Raw genomic sequence first — 17,346 nt, 5'->3', positions numbered from 1 at the left:
AGCACAAGTTAGGAGTCATCAGGACTCTGTATCACAGAGCAGACAGCGTCCCCACTAGCTCAGGAGCCAGGCAGAAGGAGAAATCCCACACAAGACAGGCTCTAGAGCAATGTGGATATCCTAACTGGGCCTTCCTGAAAGCAGAGAAGAAACCCAAACAGGACTCCAGTCAGCCAACAGGTGAAAAGGAGGAACCCAGACCCAGACCAGTGGTCATTCCATATGTTGAGGGAGTATCAGAGAAACTGAGATGTTTATTTTCTAAACATAACGTCCCAGTGGCTTTTAAACCCCAAAATACATTACGGCAAAGACTGGTTCATCCCAAAGATCCAGTCCCCCGGCACAAACAGAGTAATGTTGTGTATGCTGTTCAGTGTCAGGAGGGTGATCAGTCTTACATCGGGGAAACTAAACAGCCACTGGCCAAAAGGATGGCCCAGCACAGAAGATCAACATCATCAGGCCAGGACTCTGCGGTCTACACTCATCTCCAGGCCAGCGGTCACTCTTTCAGGGATGAAGATGTTCACATCCTGGACAGAGAGCAACGATGGTTTGAGAGAGGAGTAAAGGAGGCCATCTTTGTGAAAAGAAATCGTCCATCATTAAACAGGGGTGGAGGCCTCCGGGTTCAACTGTCCCCCTCTTACAATGCTGTGATTGCTAGTATCACTCAGCCCTCTGTGAACAGTAAACAGCCATCAGTGTGCTAATGATCCATTGTTAGGCTGATGGTCCTTCTTGAGCATGTGATCAGCTGGTTTTGGTTGTCAGCAGCAAAACTGGTTGATCCACTCTGAGAAGGTGCTATTTAAGAGACTGAGCTGAATACAGCACCTCAGACTGAGGAAGTCTCTCGGATGAGAGACGAAACGTTTCTATATTTTTTTGCTTTGTGTTTTTTTTTTTTGTTTTTTTTTTAAATGTCCAGAGGACCAGATTGAATTTTTTGGGATTTTTCTACCTGGATTATTGAGCATGCATCAGGACACAGGTATTGTTTTCAAACAGGAAGTCTGTACCAGCAGTCCTTCCTCCTATCTTTTCTATGAATAATAATAATAATAATAATGTCATCACAATGTCAGCACTGTATGTTTCCATACAATGGCGAAATTAGTCTCTGCATTTAACCCATCCACCACCAGGTGGTGCAGTGGGCAGCTATTGAAAGCGCCCGGGGGACATTTTGGGGATTAGACGTGCTGCCCAGAGACGCCACGTGATGTGCAGTGACTGGGGATCGAACCTGGGACTCTCGGGTCCCAAGCCGGCTGCCCTGCCTCTACAGAATGCTGTTCCTATTGAGTTTGTGGATTCTTACAAATATTTGGGAATCCTGGTTAATGCACATCTCTGTTTTAAGCTGCATGTCTAAAACTTGATAAAGAAACTGAATTTAAAACTGGGTTTCTTTTTCAGAAATAGATCTTGCTTAACTCTGAATGCCAGAAAATGCCTTGTACCTGCTACCAGCCTTTGACTATGGTGACATTATTTATATGAATGCTCCTGCTGGCTCCCTGCAGATGTTGGATGCTGCAGATGTTGGATGCTGTCTATCATGGTGCACTAAGATTCATAACTGGCTGTGATTATCATACCCACCACTGCACCCAGTATTCACTGGTTAACTGGACATCATTAACTTCACACAGACTCTCCCACTGGTACATTTACATCTTTAAATCACTTCTTGGTCTGCTGCCTTCATACATCTCCTCCTACATGTCTCTGTGTGAGTGCAGCTACAGCATGCACTCTCAGGACATTATTACCTGCAGTGTTCCCTCAGTGAGGACTGAACTAGGCAAAAGGGCCTTCTCCTACTCCGCTCCTGTTTCCTGGAATATCTTACAAAAAGATCTGAAGCTCTTGACTTTGACCTCTCAGGGATTTTAAACAATTATTAAGTTTAATGCAACAATTAATGTAGACATGTCCCTGTTTTTAGTATTTTGCCTCATTTCATAATGTAGCTTGTTTTTATTTCATTTTATATCACTACTTTTATTTACTTTTTATTTTATATGCATTCTATGGCTGTTTATCGCTGTGTGTACCTTATTTGTTGTTTGTCTGAAACAGGTCTCTCTTGTAAATGAGTCCTCGTGACTCAGTGAGACTAACATGTAGAAATATTGGTTGAATTAATTAATTTATTTTTTCAAAAAAAAATTTTGGTTTCTGTCAAATCTGCCAGATTGTAAAGTGTGCTGTAAATTCTCTAAATGTTCACTGAGAGATACAGATGGTACCATCATGCTACCGATGTCGTCAAATCCTCATTAAGAGGTATTGTTATATTACACTTCCCTCAAGCTTGTAATAAAACTGATCCAACAAGTAGCCTTTTAAAAGGTCATTTTGTGGAGTGTTAAACAAATAACACCTTGTTAAAATCTGTTTGACGGCAACTTCTCATTTCCTTGTCTGTGTAAGGGTTCACTCCTGGAGCGAGGGAGCTGTTTAAGCAGGAGACCTACTTGGCTCTGTACCAGCTGCCGTCTGGAGAGAAGACCAAGGAGTTAACTTCTCGCCACCTTCTCTACTTCATCAAACGCCAGCCCCCCATCTCCCACCTCCTCTCTCTGTGCGTGCGAGATTCATCCTCCAGTGAGTCCTGCATCCTTTTTCAGATGTTTTCCGAGATGTTTAGGTGTTTTAATAAAAAAAAAAAAAAACGATTAAGAAAAAAAACTCAGTTTGTTGTATGGGTCCATCTGTGTTTATAAGTAAGCCTTGGAAAGTGTTTTTTGTTGCATCTCTTGTTAACTTTCCTCACGCTGTTGCAGATAACGTCCAGATGCTGTCGCACGGTTCAGCTGAACTTATCCTCGAGGCCTGTTCTGACTTCTGGGATGGAACTGATATCTACCCTCTTTCAGGCTCAGACAGGTCTGGTTTCTGTTACTTCATGGAAACAATGTTTAGCTTCAGAGAAAGGCAGTTTTAACAAAGCAAAACAACACACTCAGTTCACGAGATCAAAATGAAATTTCTGGGGGGGGGTTAAGATGGCAGTAATCCATTTTGAGTTTGGCCTGGCTCAGACCAGCTGTTACCTCATCAGTCTGGTCAGATTTAACTTGTTTTTCAAACGGAGGTCATTCAAAGATACTAATCGCTCATAACTACAACACCAAACACTTTTTAAGGCGTCATAATTTCAAATGTTGGTATTTAGTCTTTTCATATTTGTCCTTCTGTTTGTTTGACAGGAAGAAAGTTTTGGACTTCTACCAGCGTGCCTGTCTGTCAGGTTACTGCTCAGCCTTTTCATACAAACCTATGCAAGTGTCGTTGTCCAGTCAGCTGAATGGAAAGTGTGTGGAGCTCGCCCCCGGCCCCTGCCTCTTCTCTGGTGTTGAGCTGCCCTCCACCACCCCCATCAAACACAACATCTGCAGGAACAGCTGGAGCTCGGATGGTGAGGAGTGACTGACAGATGGCTAAAGTGTTACTGTACAGTAAGAAAATAGAGCTGCTGTAGCTCGTCCCTGTCTGCTCCCGTCTTGTCTGCAGAGGGAATAGGTGAAGGTGTGGAGCGGGAGGACTGCGTCCAGGCCCTGAGCGGACAGATCTTCATGGGCATGGTGTCGTCTCAGTTCCAGGCGAGGCTGGACACAGTCCGTCTTATTGATGCCCTTGTGACCGCTTGTATCCGTTTTGTTTATTTTTCCATGGAGGACGAGCTCCGCAGCAAGGTGAGCACACAGTCCAGTATCTCAACTAAAATGACTGGGCAGTTTTACTGAAAACGGTAAATAGACCCACTCATGCTGTTTTTCCCCATACAACTTTCCAGCAGATGACTGCTTCAAAACGAGACGGCAGGAGCAACAGTCTTTAGTCCTGTCATTAGAGTGGTGGTTTTTATCAAAGCTTTAACATTTCTGAAGAAATTCTGAAGGATGCCAGTGGCTCGTTATGGTCACCGTAGTAACCACACACCTGTGTCCGTCGCTGCTTGACTGCCCAGTTAATGAGGCAGACAGAAACAGACTGAAAAAATAAGCCTCAATAAGTTGCTGTGTAAAAATAACAAGTCAGGTCTACATTTTTATTTCTACAGTGTTTTATGTAGAAGATATGACAAGTAAAAAAAAAATTACTTCTAGTTTTGAGTAGAAAATTTTAGGCTAAATTATAACTGAGTGTGTCGAAGAAGTTCCAGTGTGCATTCTGGAGGGTTCTGAGAGAAAACCATAAGTCCTATAGCAGCGAGAAGCAAACTTGGTAAAAGAAGACAGAATTTGTTTATCTAACAAAAAGAATTGTCTCAGTAAGAGGAGATTAATAGGATTCACATTTTTTAGATGGCTCAAACTCAATGTGTGACATCATCAAATGCAATTTGAACATTTGTTGAAAAGTCTAAAAAATATAAACCCTAAACTGGGATTGTGTAAAACTTTCAAATGTATCAAAATACCAGTTCAAACATGCAAAGTCCAAGTTTCTGAGGTCCATTTATACTTCAAATGATGTTTCTGTTGTGAATAATGTCCAAGCTATAGATCCCTAAGCTGCTAGGTTTTCTCATGTGTTTCACCAAAACCTCAATGATCTTTGTTTTTCTTTCTATCAGTTTTTTGTAAGTTTTGTATACATTATGTTGTACCACTAACAAAACTTTCAACACATTATTCCTAATGAACCCACACATTTTGGTGTATAATTTATGTGATTTATTTAAAAGCTGTGAGACGAGTATCCTGATGCATGCTCAGTGAGTCTAAGGTTGAGTCAGGTCCTCTGAGCAGATTCTTTGTTGAAACGTTTCGTATTTTATCCATAAGACTTCTTCTTTTTCTTCAGTCAGACCAAAAAAGTCTGTTGGATAAAAGACAGTGTTTCATCAAAGAAGAATCCGTCCAGAGGACCTGACTAAACCTTGTTAGATGTAAGAAGAGTAGTAAGTTTCCTATGATATTGCACAGGCATCATTAACTAAAGGTAAAATTCATTGCAGTTTGCTGTAAATTGATCTATTCTGGTAAAGAAGCACATTCCTTCACTAAACTAAAATCTCATCAACAGTAGCTGAGAAGCAGTGATGGCACAGCTAACCAAATAATTAGTTTCGTTAACCCATATGATGTGTAAATATTCTGCTAAGTAAAAAAAATTAGCTTCACTAATGCTAAATCACAAAACCGGTTAAAAAAAAATTAGCAGAAGCTAACGCTAAACAGCTAACCGCTAAGACGATCTTCACTCAGTCTGCGTCGCACTCCTTCGTCTCCTTCCAGTTGAAGCTGCGTCGACCAATCGTCTTGTCCCGCATACACGTAGTCAGCCAATAGTATGCCTAAAGCCTCCAGTATACTGCCGCGTACGTCCGTTCACGCGTACGTACACGTGTATTGTACGCAGAGGGTTCAGTCATTAAACTCCATCGTACACCCTGAGCAGCTGCAGAGCAGCTTCACAGACAAGGGGCGTTTACCTACGGGACAAATTAAGGTCGCCGATTGGTCATTTGCTGACACGCCTACTGGCTTGATTGACAGGTCAGGGGGGGAAAAAACGAGCGCTGGCAGCCTCAGCCACAGCGGTGTTCTGTGTTTATATGTTGTTAATAAAAAGATCTAAAAAATAAAAAAAAAACAGGGAGCGCTGGCTCTACAGCCCACACATCAGACCAGCCCACCAGGAAATCTCCAGACCCTCCCGCAGCCATGTTGGACCTGAGTTTAATTCGCTCGTGACAAGTTCCTTCATTTCTCACCATTTCAGTCATGACATAAACGGAGGAGGAAGAGATCACTTGCCTCTTAGCAAAAAAACAAAATAAAAGGCCAGATCAGAGATGAAGAAGGGGAATTTAATACATTGGTGTCAAATTCAAAACAGTCCGTCGCTGGGCAGTTTATTGTGCGACACCAGGATCGCGTATGCGGTCGTAAAAATTTGAGCTTTGCACGGACATGCCCTGGGGGGTACGCTCGTACCTCTGCGTATGGATGTACGCGGCAGTATACTGGAGGCTTAACCGACTCTTCGAGACACGCCCACAACAGTCAGGAACAAGCTTGTGAATTTTGTAGGTGGACTTAAAGTTGACAAAACCTAATTTAGCGGAAGCTAATTCCGCCAACGGTTTTCAAAGTCAGAAAAAACGCTAATCTGCTAAACAAAAAAAAATTGCTCCACTGTTAACGTATTAGCTGTGCACACCACTGCTAGAGAGTAAAAGTCTTGTTAAAATTAGCTAAATTCAGCTACAAGCTAAAAGTGCCAACAGTAGCTAGAAATTAAAAACAGCTAAAGTCTAGTTAAAACACTAGCTAAAAGCACAAAAGTAGTAAAATTTTTGCTTAAAGTAGCAAAATAACAACAAATAAAAAAAAATACAAAAGAGTCTTATGCCTCCATATGGGACAATAATATGTAAATGGTAAATGGACTGCACTTATATAGCTCCTTTCTATCTGATCAAGATACTCAAAGCGCTTTACATCACAATCTGTGCCTCATTTACCCATTCATACAGCACTCTACTAAATCTGCTAGGGGGCGGCCGTGGCTGAGTGGTTAGAGCAGTCATCCTCCAATGCGAGAGTTGGGGTTTTGAATCCACCAGCAGTCACATGTCGAAGTGTCCCTGGGCAAGACACTGAACCCCTCATAGCCTCTGACGTGTGTCCCATCACTGTATGAATGTGATAAAGCTCTGATTAGTCTCATTAGACTTCCCATGAGCTCACCACCTGTGGGAGGGGCCAAAGGGGTCGGGTGCAATGTGGGATGGGTGGTGGCCGAGGGCGGGGACTCTGGTGGTCTGATCTTCGGCTACAGAAGCTGACTATCGGGACGTGGAATGTCACCTCACTGGTGGGGAAGGAGCCTGAGCTGGTGTGTGAGGTTGAGAGGTTCCGGCTAGAAATAGTCGGACTCACCTCTACGCTTGGCTCTGGCTCTGGAACCAGTTTCCTTGAGAGGGGTTGGACACTCTTCCACTCTGGAGTTGCCCCTGGTGAGAGGCGCCGAGCAGGAGTGGGCATACTTATTGCCCCCCATCTTTGTGCCTGTGTGTTGAGGTTCACCCCGGTGAATGAGAGGGTGGCCTCCCTCGGCCTACGTGTGGGGGGACGGGTTCTGACTGTCGTTTGTGCTTATGCACCAAACGGCAGTTCAGATTATCCACCCTTTTTGGAGTTCTTGGAGGGGATACTGGAAAGTGCACCTCCTGGGGACTCCCTTGTTCTGCTGGGGGACTTCAATGCTCACGTGGGCAATGACAGTTAGACCTGAAGGGGTGTGGTTGGGAGGAACTGCCTCCCTGATCTGAACTCGAGTGGTGTTCTGTTGTTGGACTTCTGTGCTCGTCATGGATTGTCCTTAACGAACACCATGTTCAAGCATAAGGGTGTCCATATGTGCTCTTGGCACCAGGACACCCTAGGCCGCAGTTTGATGATCAACTTTATCGTCGTCTCATCTGATCTGCGGCCACATGTCTTGGACACTCGGGTGAAGAGAGGGGCGGAGCTATCCACTGATCACTACCTGGTGGTGAGTTGGCTCCGATGGTGGGGGAGGATGCCGGTCAGACCTGGCAGACCCAAACATATTGTTAGGGTTTGCTGGGAAAGTCTGGTAGAGTCTCCTGTGAGACGGCGCTTTAACTCCCACCTGCGGGAGAACTTCGAACACGTTCCGGGGGAGGTGGGGGACATTGAGTCTGAGTGGGCCATGTTCCGTGCCTCTATTGTCGAGGCGGCTTACCAGAGCTGCGGCTGCAAGGTTGTCATGCCTGTCACGGCGGCAACCCTCGAACCCGGTGGTGGACACCGTCAATGAGGGATGCTGTCAGGCTGAAGAAGGAGTCCTATCGGGCCTTTTTGACCTGTGGGACCCCAGAAGCAGCTGATGGGTAACGGCAGTCCAAGTGACATGTGGCTCGGGTGGTTGCTGAGGCAAAAACCGGGCATGGGAGGAGTTCGGAGAGGCCATGGAGAATGACTTCCGCACGGCTTCGAGGAGATTCTGGTCCACCATCCGGCGTCTCGGGGGGGAAAGTGGTACACCACCAACACTGTTTATAGTGGGGGTGGTGTGCTGCTGACCTCAACTCGGGATGTCGTGGGTCGGTGGGCAGAATACTTTGAAGACCTCCTCAATCCCACCGGCACGCCTTTCACTGAGGAAGCGGAGCCTGGGGACTCTGGGTCGGGCCCTCCAATCTCTGGTGCTGAGGTCACCGAGGTGGTTAAAAAGCTCCTCGCTAGCAGAGCCCCAGGGGTGGATGAGCTTCGCCCGGAGTTCCTTAAGGATCTGGATGTTGTAGGGTTGTGCTGGCTTACATGACTCTGCAACATTGCGTGGACATCGGGGGAAGTTCCCCTGGATTGGCAGACTGGGGTGGTGGTCCCCCTATTTGAAAAGGGGGATCGTAGAGTGTGGTCCAACTACAGGGGGATCACGCTCTTAAGCCTCCCTGGTAAGGTCTATTCGGGGGTTCTTGAGAGAAGGGTCCGTCGGATAGTCGAACCTCGGATTCAGGAGGAGCAGTGCGGTTTTCGTCCTGGTTGTAACGGTCTACATGTGCTTTGTGGATTTGGAGAAGGCGTTCGACCGCTTCCCTCGGGGAACCCTGCGGGGGGTACTCTGAGAGTATGGGGTACCGGGCCCTTTGATACGGGCTGTTAGGTCCCTGTATGACCGGTGTCAGAGCCTAGTCTGCATTGCCGGGAGTAAGTCGGGCTTGTTCCCAGTGAGAGTTGGACTCCTCCAAGTTTGCCCTTTGTCACCGATTCTGTTCATAACTTTTATGGACAGAATTTCTAGGCGCAGCCAAGGTGTTGAGGGGATCCATTTTGGTGACCTTAGAATTGCGTCTCTGCTTTTTGCAGATGATATGGTCCTGTTTGTTTCATCAGATCGTGATCTACAGCTTTCGCTGGAGCGGTTCACAGCCAAGTGCGACACAGCCGGGATGAAGATCAGTTCCTCGAAATCGAGGCCATGGTCTTGAGCCGGAAAAGGGTAGAGCGCTCTCTCTGGGTCAGGGAGGAGGTCCTGCCCCAAGTGGAGGAGTTCAAGTATCTTGGGGTCTTGTTCATGTATGAGGGAAAATGGAACATGAGATCGATAGGCGGATAGGTGCAGAGTCTGCAGTGAAGCAGCCGCTGTACAGGTCTGTCGTGGTGAAGAGAGAGCTGAGTCAAAAGGCGAAGCTCTCAATTTACCGATCGATCTACGTTCCTACTCTCATCTATGGTCATGAGCTTTGGGTTGTGACCGAAAGAACGAGATCTCGGATATAAGTGGCCAAAATGAGTTTTCTCCGCAGGGTGTCTGGGCTCTCCCTTAGAGATAGGGTGAGAAGCTCGATCATCCGGGAGAGACTCAGAGTAGAGCCACTGCTTCTCCACGTCGAGAGGAGCCAATTGAGGTGGCTCAGACATCTGTTTAGGATGCCTACAGGACGCCTCCCTGGTGAGGTGTTCCGGACATATCCCACCGGGAGGAGACCCAGTTAATATGTTAATGTTAATATTTGGTACAGTAGTCTTTGTTTGCAGTTAGAGGTCAAATGTTTCCTGTAGTTTTTCACCAGGTTTACTGCAGCAGAGATTTTGGCCCATTCCTCCACACAGATCTTCTCTAGATCAGCCAGATTTCTGGGCTGTCACTGAAAAACTCAGAGTTTGAGCTCCCTCCAAAGATTTTATATAGGGTTTAGGTCTGGAGACTGGCTAGGCCAGTCCAGAACCTTGATATGCTTCTTACGGGGCCACTCCTTGGTTCTCCTGGCTGTGTTCTTCAGGTCATTGTCCTGTTGGAAGACCCAGCCATGACCATCTTCAATGCTCTAATTGAAGGAAGGAAGTTTTCCTGAAAATCTCGCAATACATGGCCCCGGCCATCCTCTCCTTAATACAGTGCAGTCGTCCTGTCCCATGTGCAGAAAAACACCCCCAAAGCATGATGCTTCCACCCCCATGCTTCACAGTAGGGATGGTGTTTTTGGGATGACACTCATCGTTCTTAGTCCTCCAAACACGGCGAGTGGAATTAAGACCAAAAAGTTCTATTTTGGTCTCATCTGACCACATAACTTTCTCCCATGACTCCTCTGGATCATCCAAATGGTCATGGGTAAACTTCAAACGGGCCTGGACATGTGCTGATTTAAGCAGGGGAACCTTCCGTGCCATGCATGATTTTAAACTATGACGTCTTAGTGTATCACCCACATTAATCTTGGAAACAGTGGTGCCAGTTCTCTTCAGGTCACTGACCAGCTCCTCCCATGTAGTTCTGGGCTGATTCTTCAACTTTCTTAGGATCACTGATACGCCACGAGGTGAGATCTTGCATGGAGCCCCAGTCCGAGAGAGATAGACAGTCATGTTTAGCTTCTTCCATTTTCTGATAATTGCTCCGATCTTTTTTCACCAAGCTGCTTGTCAATGGCCCCGTAGCCCTTTCCAGCCTCGTGGAGGTCTACAATTTTGTCACTGGTGTCTTTGGATAGCTCTTTTGTCTTAGCCATGTTAGTAGTTTGAGACTTACTGATTGTGTGGGGTGGACAGGTGTCTTTATGCAGCTAACGACCTCAAACAGGTGCTTCTAATTTAGAATAATAAGTTTCATTCATTCGACCTTTATTTAGACAGGTAAATCCCATTGAGCCTCGAGGACTCATTTACAAGAGAGACCTGATTTCAACAAAGAATGATGACATCAATGGACAACAGCGACAACAATAAACAGTTATAAAAAGTCATACAATTTTTATTTTTACAAATAGGATGGCTAAAAAAAAGAAAAGTAACTTAAACAGCTGGATTATAAGGCAAATGTAGAAAACTAAAAACAGGAACATGTCTGCATTGGTCCATGCCAGGAGTCCAACAGATTTTTAAAGCCACTTAGAGAGGTCAAAGATCGAGAGCTTCAAATCTTTTTGTAAGATATTCCAGGAAACATGAGCGGAGTAGGAGAAGGGCCTTTTGCCTAGTTCAGTTCGCACTGAGGGATCACTGCATGTAATAATGTCCTGAGAGCGCACGCTGTAGCTGCACTCACGCAGAGACATGTAGGAGGAGATGTATGAAGGCAGCAGACCAAGAAGTGATTTAAAGATGAAAATGTACCAGTGGGAGAGTCTGCGTGAAGTTAATGATGTCCAGTTAACCAGTGAATACAGGGTGCAGTGGTGGGTACGATAGTTACAGCCAGTTATGAATCTTAGTGCACCATGATAGACAGCATCCAACATCTGCAGGGTTCTTGTAGGAGAGTTCATGTAAATAATGTCACCGTAATCAATGGAGGGAAGGAAAGTCACCGTTACAAGGTGTTTCCTATCATTCAGAGTTAGACAGGATCTGTTTCTGAAAAAGAAACACAGATTAACTTTCAGTTTCTTTACCAAATTTTCCACATGAAACTTAAAAGAGAGATGCGAGTCGACCAAGATACCCAAATATTTATAGGAATCAACAAACTCAATGGGGACACCATTTGAGGATGAAATCAAAGGAAGAACTGCTGGGACCAACTTCCTATTTGAAAAATGCATCCTTTTGGTTTTTCTGCATTTAGGACAAGTTTGAGGTGAAACAAATCTGTCTGGATGATGTTGAATGCAGATTTCAAAAGCTGGAAAGCCTTAGCAACAGTTTTAGCTTGACAATAAACAACTGTGTCATCAGCATAGAAATGTATGGATGCATCAGGGATGTTTTTACCGACATTACGTATGTTGATTGTAAAGAGGGTGAGTCCTAAGACTGAGCCTTGTGGTACACCATTGTTGACTGTTAAATAACTGGAGGAAGTACCATTATGTTGAACACATTGCCTCCGGTCTGAAAGATAGTTAGAGAACCAACCAATGGTGTGATCTGAGAAACCAATTTCTGAGAGTTTATGACACAAGATGTTCTGATCCACAGTATCAAAAGCTTTAGACAGATCTAAGAAAAGTGCAGCACAATAATCCTTAGCATCCAATGTTTTAACAACGTCATTAAGAACCTTCAGTGAAGCAGTGGTTGTGCTGTGTTGTTTCCTGAAACCAGATTGATGTGGAGGTAAGATGTTAAATGAGTCCAGGTAATTTTTGATTTGAGAGTTTATCAGTTTTTCTAGAACCTTGACTAAAATGCAGAGTTTAGAGATTGGTCCATAGTTGTTCAGTGAGGTGGGGTCACCTCCCTTCAGCAAAGGAAGAACAAAGGCTGTTTTCCAAGTGTCTGGGATGGAGTTTTGTCTCATGGAGAGATTGAAGATGTGGGTCACAGGGACTGTGATGATATGAGCAGCCAGCCTTAAGAAATAAGGTGGAAGTTCATCTGGACCTGCAGAGTTTTTAGGATCAAGATCTTTTAACAGTTTATTGACCTCACTGACTGAGAATGGAGAAAAAGAGAAGGTGTGATTAACTGAGGATTGACTTGTAAGAGGGATTTGATTTGTAGAAGTTTGGTTATTAAGTGAAGTGGCTGATTTTCCATTAGTAACTTTGTCAAATAAAGAACCAGAAGCAACAAAATGTTTGTTGAAACAGTTCAGGATCTCGTGCTTATTTGACACAGGAATAGTGTTAATGAGAAGTTGTGATGGGAGGTCAGATGATTGGGGGGTGCCTGAGAGAGATTTGAGGGTTTTCCAGAATCTGTTGGGGTCATTTAGGTTTTTGGAGGTCTGAGATAAGAAATAGTTGCGTTTTGCTGCTTTGACAGCAGTTGTACATTTATTCCTCATCTGTCGAAAACTCAACCAATCAGTGTCTGAGTCAGATTTTCTCGCTGTGGCCCAAAGATGATCTCTCCTGTGCAGGAGGTCAGCTAGCTCTGGAGTAAACCAGGGGCTGTCTCGTCCCTTTATTCTGAACTGATGAAAGGAGCATGTTTGTTCACAAAATAAATGAAACTATTATGAAAATAGTTCCAAGCGGAGTTCACGTCGTCAGTTAATAGAATACGATGCCAGTCAAAGTGAGACAGATCCCAGAGGAATGACTGTTCACAAAAATGTTTCAGATCCCTTTTTTTAATTAATCTGGGCTTAGAAGGTGGAAGTTTAATATCTCTGCGTTGCTGTCACACAATGATCACTCAAAATGTTAGTGAGTACACCTGTACCAGGGAATTTGTGAGGCGTATTTGTTAGAAAAAGGTCTAAGACTTTTCAGGACGGTTTTTGTTTCATCTATTGGGAGAGTCAATGAGTTGGGTTAGGTTGAGAGACAAGCAACATTCCTTGAATTTATCACAGAGGGGGGTCGACTTATCCCAGTCAATGTTGAAATCTCCTGCCAACAAAATCTCTTTGAATTTTAAATTACCAAGGAATTCCATCAGGGAGGACAGAGCCTCAGGTGTTGCTGAGGGGGGACGATAACAACGCACTACATATAAAATCTGGCCTCCATTCAAAGTGATGTTTACATCTAAGGCCTCAATTTGGTTTGGAATTGTTTTAGAAGACACAAGACTAGCAACCAGAGAATCTCTGATGTAAATAGCGACTCCACCCCCCCTTTTTTGACGATCACAGCGGTAGATGTTAAATCCATAGTGGAGTGGAGGTGGACTTTTAGAGGCGGACTAACAGGTCTTTGAGGGCCAGAATTGTTGCTGATTGGCAGGTGATCAAATACTTATTTGCAGCAGTAACACACAAATAAATTATTAAAAAATCATACATTGTGATTTCCGTATTTTTTTAAATTTTAGATTATGTCTCTCACAGTGGACATGCACCTAAGATGAAAATTTCAGACCCTCCATGATTTCTTAGTAGGAGAACTTGCAAAGTCGCAGGGTGTTCAAATACTTATTTTCCTCACTGTATGTTATACTTCTGTTCTAAGAAAATGTAAATAAAAAACCACCAATGAGTAAGATGATGGTGGAAACCAGCAGATTTCATAAATATCATAGACTTTTATGTGAAAAAAAAAAAACAGTAATGCAGAAGTGACAGTGATGTAAAGGTTTATAAAAGAGGATTTGCATGAAAAGTTGTTACATTTTAAAGGAGCTAAGTTGTTTTTCTTAAACAACAGAAGTCAGGCCTGTGAAAATGTTGGTGCAATGACTGTGATTCATACTGATTCTGAAAGTGACCACCGGCTCACTGGCTTCATGAACAGATCGATGAGTATCTAAAAAGAGCTAAAATGACACAGTTTAAAGATTCAGTGTGGACTTTTTATCATGCATGAACTTTTCAGCCCTGTGCTGTCAGAAGGTAATGTGAGACTGAAGTGAGGAGCCTTGTGTCTGCAGGTGTTTGCAGAGAAGATGGGCTTAGAGACAGGCTGGAACTGTCACATCTCTCTGACTCCTAATGGAGACAGTCCCTGTGAAGGAGCTCCATCCAGTCCGAGTCATGGCTCCCTGCACGAAGAACTCAACCAAGGTTTGTTATCCATTTATTTTTGTTTTTCTCAATGATGTGGGTGGAATTGGATGGAGTAAATATGCCAGTGAGTGACTCCCCATTGGTTGTATAATGTATTAAAGATGTTAAAAGCTTTGTGTAGACAGATTGTGTCTGTCTCCCGGCATTTTACAAAGGTGTCCAGCCAAGACAGCATAGAAAAAATAGGTGGGACACCTCCCTTTGCCTCATCCTCACTTTTCCCTCTCATCTTCTTTCTTGCCTTAACAAATCTGTCCCTGAGGTACTTCCATTTAGCTCGACAAAGTACCTTGTCCTTATCCAGGGTCTGATCTACTTCCTCTCATGAATTTCATGTTCTCTGAAAGCCGTTATCTGAGAGCGGTTGGTGTTGCATACAAAACATTTCGATGTGAACACTGTTTCTCGCCGGGCAGTTTATTATGCGACACCGAGTATGTGGTCATAAAATTTTATCTTTGCGTGGACATGGTCGGTGGACTTCTGCTTTGAGTCCGCATGGAGTCCGCCTCGAGTAAGTGCAGACTTCTATGGAGTGAAGTATGCCTGAGTATGTGGGAGCCTTAGCTCCATTCATGTGCTTCAGTTCTCAGTTGTTTAGTTGTAAAATGAGAAGACTTTTTTTTAAAAGTAAATTGGACTGTCTTTTCGGCTTTTTTGATCGACACTGTTATTTTGATAAATTAGCATTGTTGTTTAAATTAGCATTGTTGTTTTGATGCGTGATGTAAGAAACATAATTACCCATCAAACATTTCTCTCGTGTTTTTAATAAATAGTCAAAATTTTATTAATGACCCACTTAAATTGTAAAACTTATTTGCAGTTTAGTTGTGCTATTTAATTATATTTTTGTGTTTTTAATTAAATTGCCCATGACTGTACTCTTAGGGGCGGAGATTTTTTTAAGGGTAGAAGTGGAAATGCTTACTTGAAGGAGCAGCTCTCATGTGATATTAGGAAGCTCTTAAGTGACTGTTGTGTTTAAAACTAGTGTTTATGTAATTATTTTCAGATTACATGTCCAGTATAGGTTTTATTTGTTCAAGACAGTTCTATTTGTTCATAACTTTATTATTATTAAGCCTGATAGATACCAGATCCAAGCAAACCATTACAGAACGCACTCTGTCAAAATAAGAGAGTTCCAAGATCCTATTCCGGCAGGATCTGGTTCAAATTAAGCACTGGTGACGACATAAAGTCTGTGTAACCAGACGGCTACAGAATTTACAAACAAAAGAAGATAATTTTAGAGAGGAGCTAAGAGCAATGATGACAAACTGGAGTGATAATGAGTGAAACTCGCCTGCATGTCTCAGGCACTGTGCTTCCTTCGGTTCTTCCATCCTGGCTGCATGTCATGAAGGCAATGCAACGCTGAGCTCTCTGGTTCAACAGTATGTGGTGTGTATGACAGTCGAGCTGTAAAGGGGAGTTTGTGTTTGTGTGTTTCATGAACTATGATTTGAAAGGAGCTGGTATTTTACATGAAGATGCTGTGCAGTGTGTAGTGCTCGAAGCATGTGTTGTGAATGACTCGAAGTTACTACCACTCCAGAATTGCACTTAATGTTTATGAAACTATTTTGTGTTTCCAAAGGTTAGTTTGTTGTGACGGCTGTATTGAATGAGGGAACTCCCAAAAGTTAATCCGTTGTAAATATTTATTCATTAATTCCTTTCATAGTTTCCTTAAAATCCATTGAGTGGTGCTTGAAATATTTAGCTAACAAACAGACACAGGCAATAACATTATCGCCCTTTTGCTTTTTACTTATGGTCAGAAAAGATAACCCTCAGTGTGATGCACTTTTTAAATATTTTACTTAGTCAGATTATTATCGAATAAGAATAAGAATTATATTCCATCGTCGGGTTTACTTTTTTACATTTTTGTCCCTCATCACAAAAGCAAACAGGAGGAATTGGAACTACCAGTACCCTCTGTCCGTTCATGCATGCTGGGAGCATAACTTGAAAACTAAGTGAGGCACCCACTAACCCACTTAATTATCCATCCATCCATTATCTTTACCCGCTTCTTCCATTTTGGGTCACGGGGGTCGCTGGTGCCCATGTCCAGCAATCACTGTGCGAGGGGCGGGGGACACCCTGGACAGGTCTCCAGTCCATCACAGGGACACACGGAGACAAACGAGACAAACAACCATTCACTCTCTCATTCACACCTAGGGACAATTTAGAGTTACCAATCAGCCTAACATGCATGTTTTTGGTCTGTGGGAGGAAACTGGAGTACCCGGAGAAAACCCACGCATGCACGGAGAGAACATGCAAACTCCACCTAGAAAGGCCCCTGGACCGGGATTTGAACCAGGGACCTGCTCGCTGAGAGGCAGCAGCTCTACCAGTTGTGCCACCGTGCTGCCCTCCACTTAAATATCTTGCATCAAAAACATTAAGGTTTACTTGAGTTCCCTGTTCAATTCCAGTCAGAAAAACATTCATCTCAAAAACTACAAACACTCACTGTTCAAACAGCGACGGGGACATCAGTGATGTTTGTTGTCTTAATTTTAACCCACACATGCCTCTTCTCCAGATGGAGAAAGTCAAAGTTTAGTTTTACTGTTTTTTTTCTTACTGCAAGTTCCTGTAAGAAATGTAATCGTGTAAACGGTAAAAAGATTTGAGCTGATGAAGGTTTGCATGATTTGTGTTTTTTTTAATTGATTTTTTTCCCACGGCACGGTTGTGCAGTTGGTAGAGCTGCTGCCTCTCAGCAAGAAGGTTGCTAGTTCAAATCCCTGCCCGGGGCCTTTCTGGATGGAGTTTGCATGTTCTGTCCGTGCTGCGTGTTTTTTCTCCAGGTACTCCGGTTTCCTCCCACAGACCAAAAACATGCATGTTAGGCTGATTGGTAACTTTAAATTGTCCCTAGGTGTGTGTGTGTGTGTGTGTGTGTGTGTGTGTGTGTGTGTGTGTGTG

General features: G+C 43.8%; 1 protein-coding gene across 1 annotated transcript in view; it reads left to right on the top strand.

Annotated features, from left to right (window-relative positions):
- Window positions 1–17,346, top strand: part of tmem94 (transmembrane protein 94) — a 99,567-nt gene that overhangs the window by 68,432 nt on the left and 13,789 nt on the right. The window contains exons 14-18 of the mRNA XM_037691550.1: window positions 2,446–2,619; window positions 2,799–2,901; window positions 3,225–3,433; window positions 3,529–3,710; window positions 14,259–14,391. Coding sequence (XP_037547478.1) covers window positions 2,446–2,619; window positions 2,799–2,901; window positions 3,225–3,433; window positions 3,529–3,710; window positions 14,259–14,391 — 801 coding nt within the window. The remainder of the gene's footprint in view (window positions 1–2,445; window positions 2,620–2,798; window positions 2,902–3,224; window positions 3,434–3,528; window positions 3,711–14,258; window positions 14,392–17,346) is intronic.

This window comes from Nematolebias whitei, chromosome 17, assembly GCF_014905685.2.
Source record: "Nematolebias whitei isolate Nwh7 chromosome 17, NemWhi1, whole genome shotgun sequence".
NCBI classification, from domain to species: Eukaryota; Metazoa; Chordata; class Actinopteri; order Cyprinodontiformes; family Rivulidae; genus Nematolebias; species Nematolebias whitei.
Note: the sequence above shows the minus strand (reverse complement) of the source record. Positions and strands in the feature narration are given on the sequence as shown.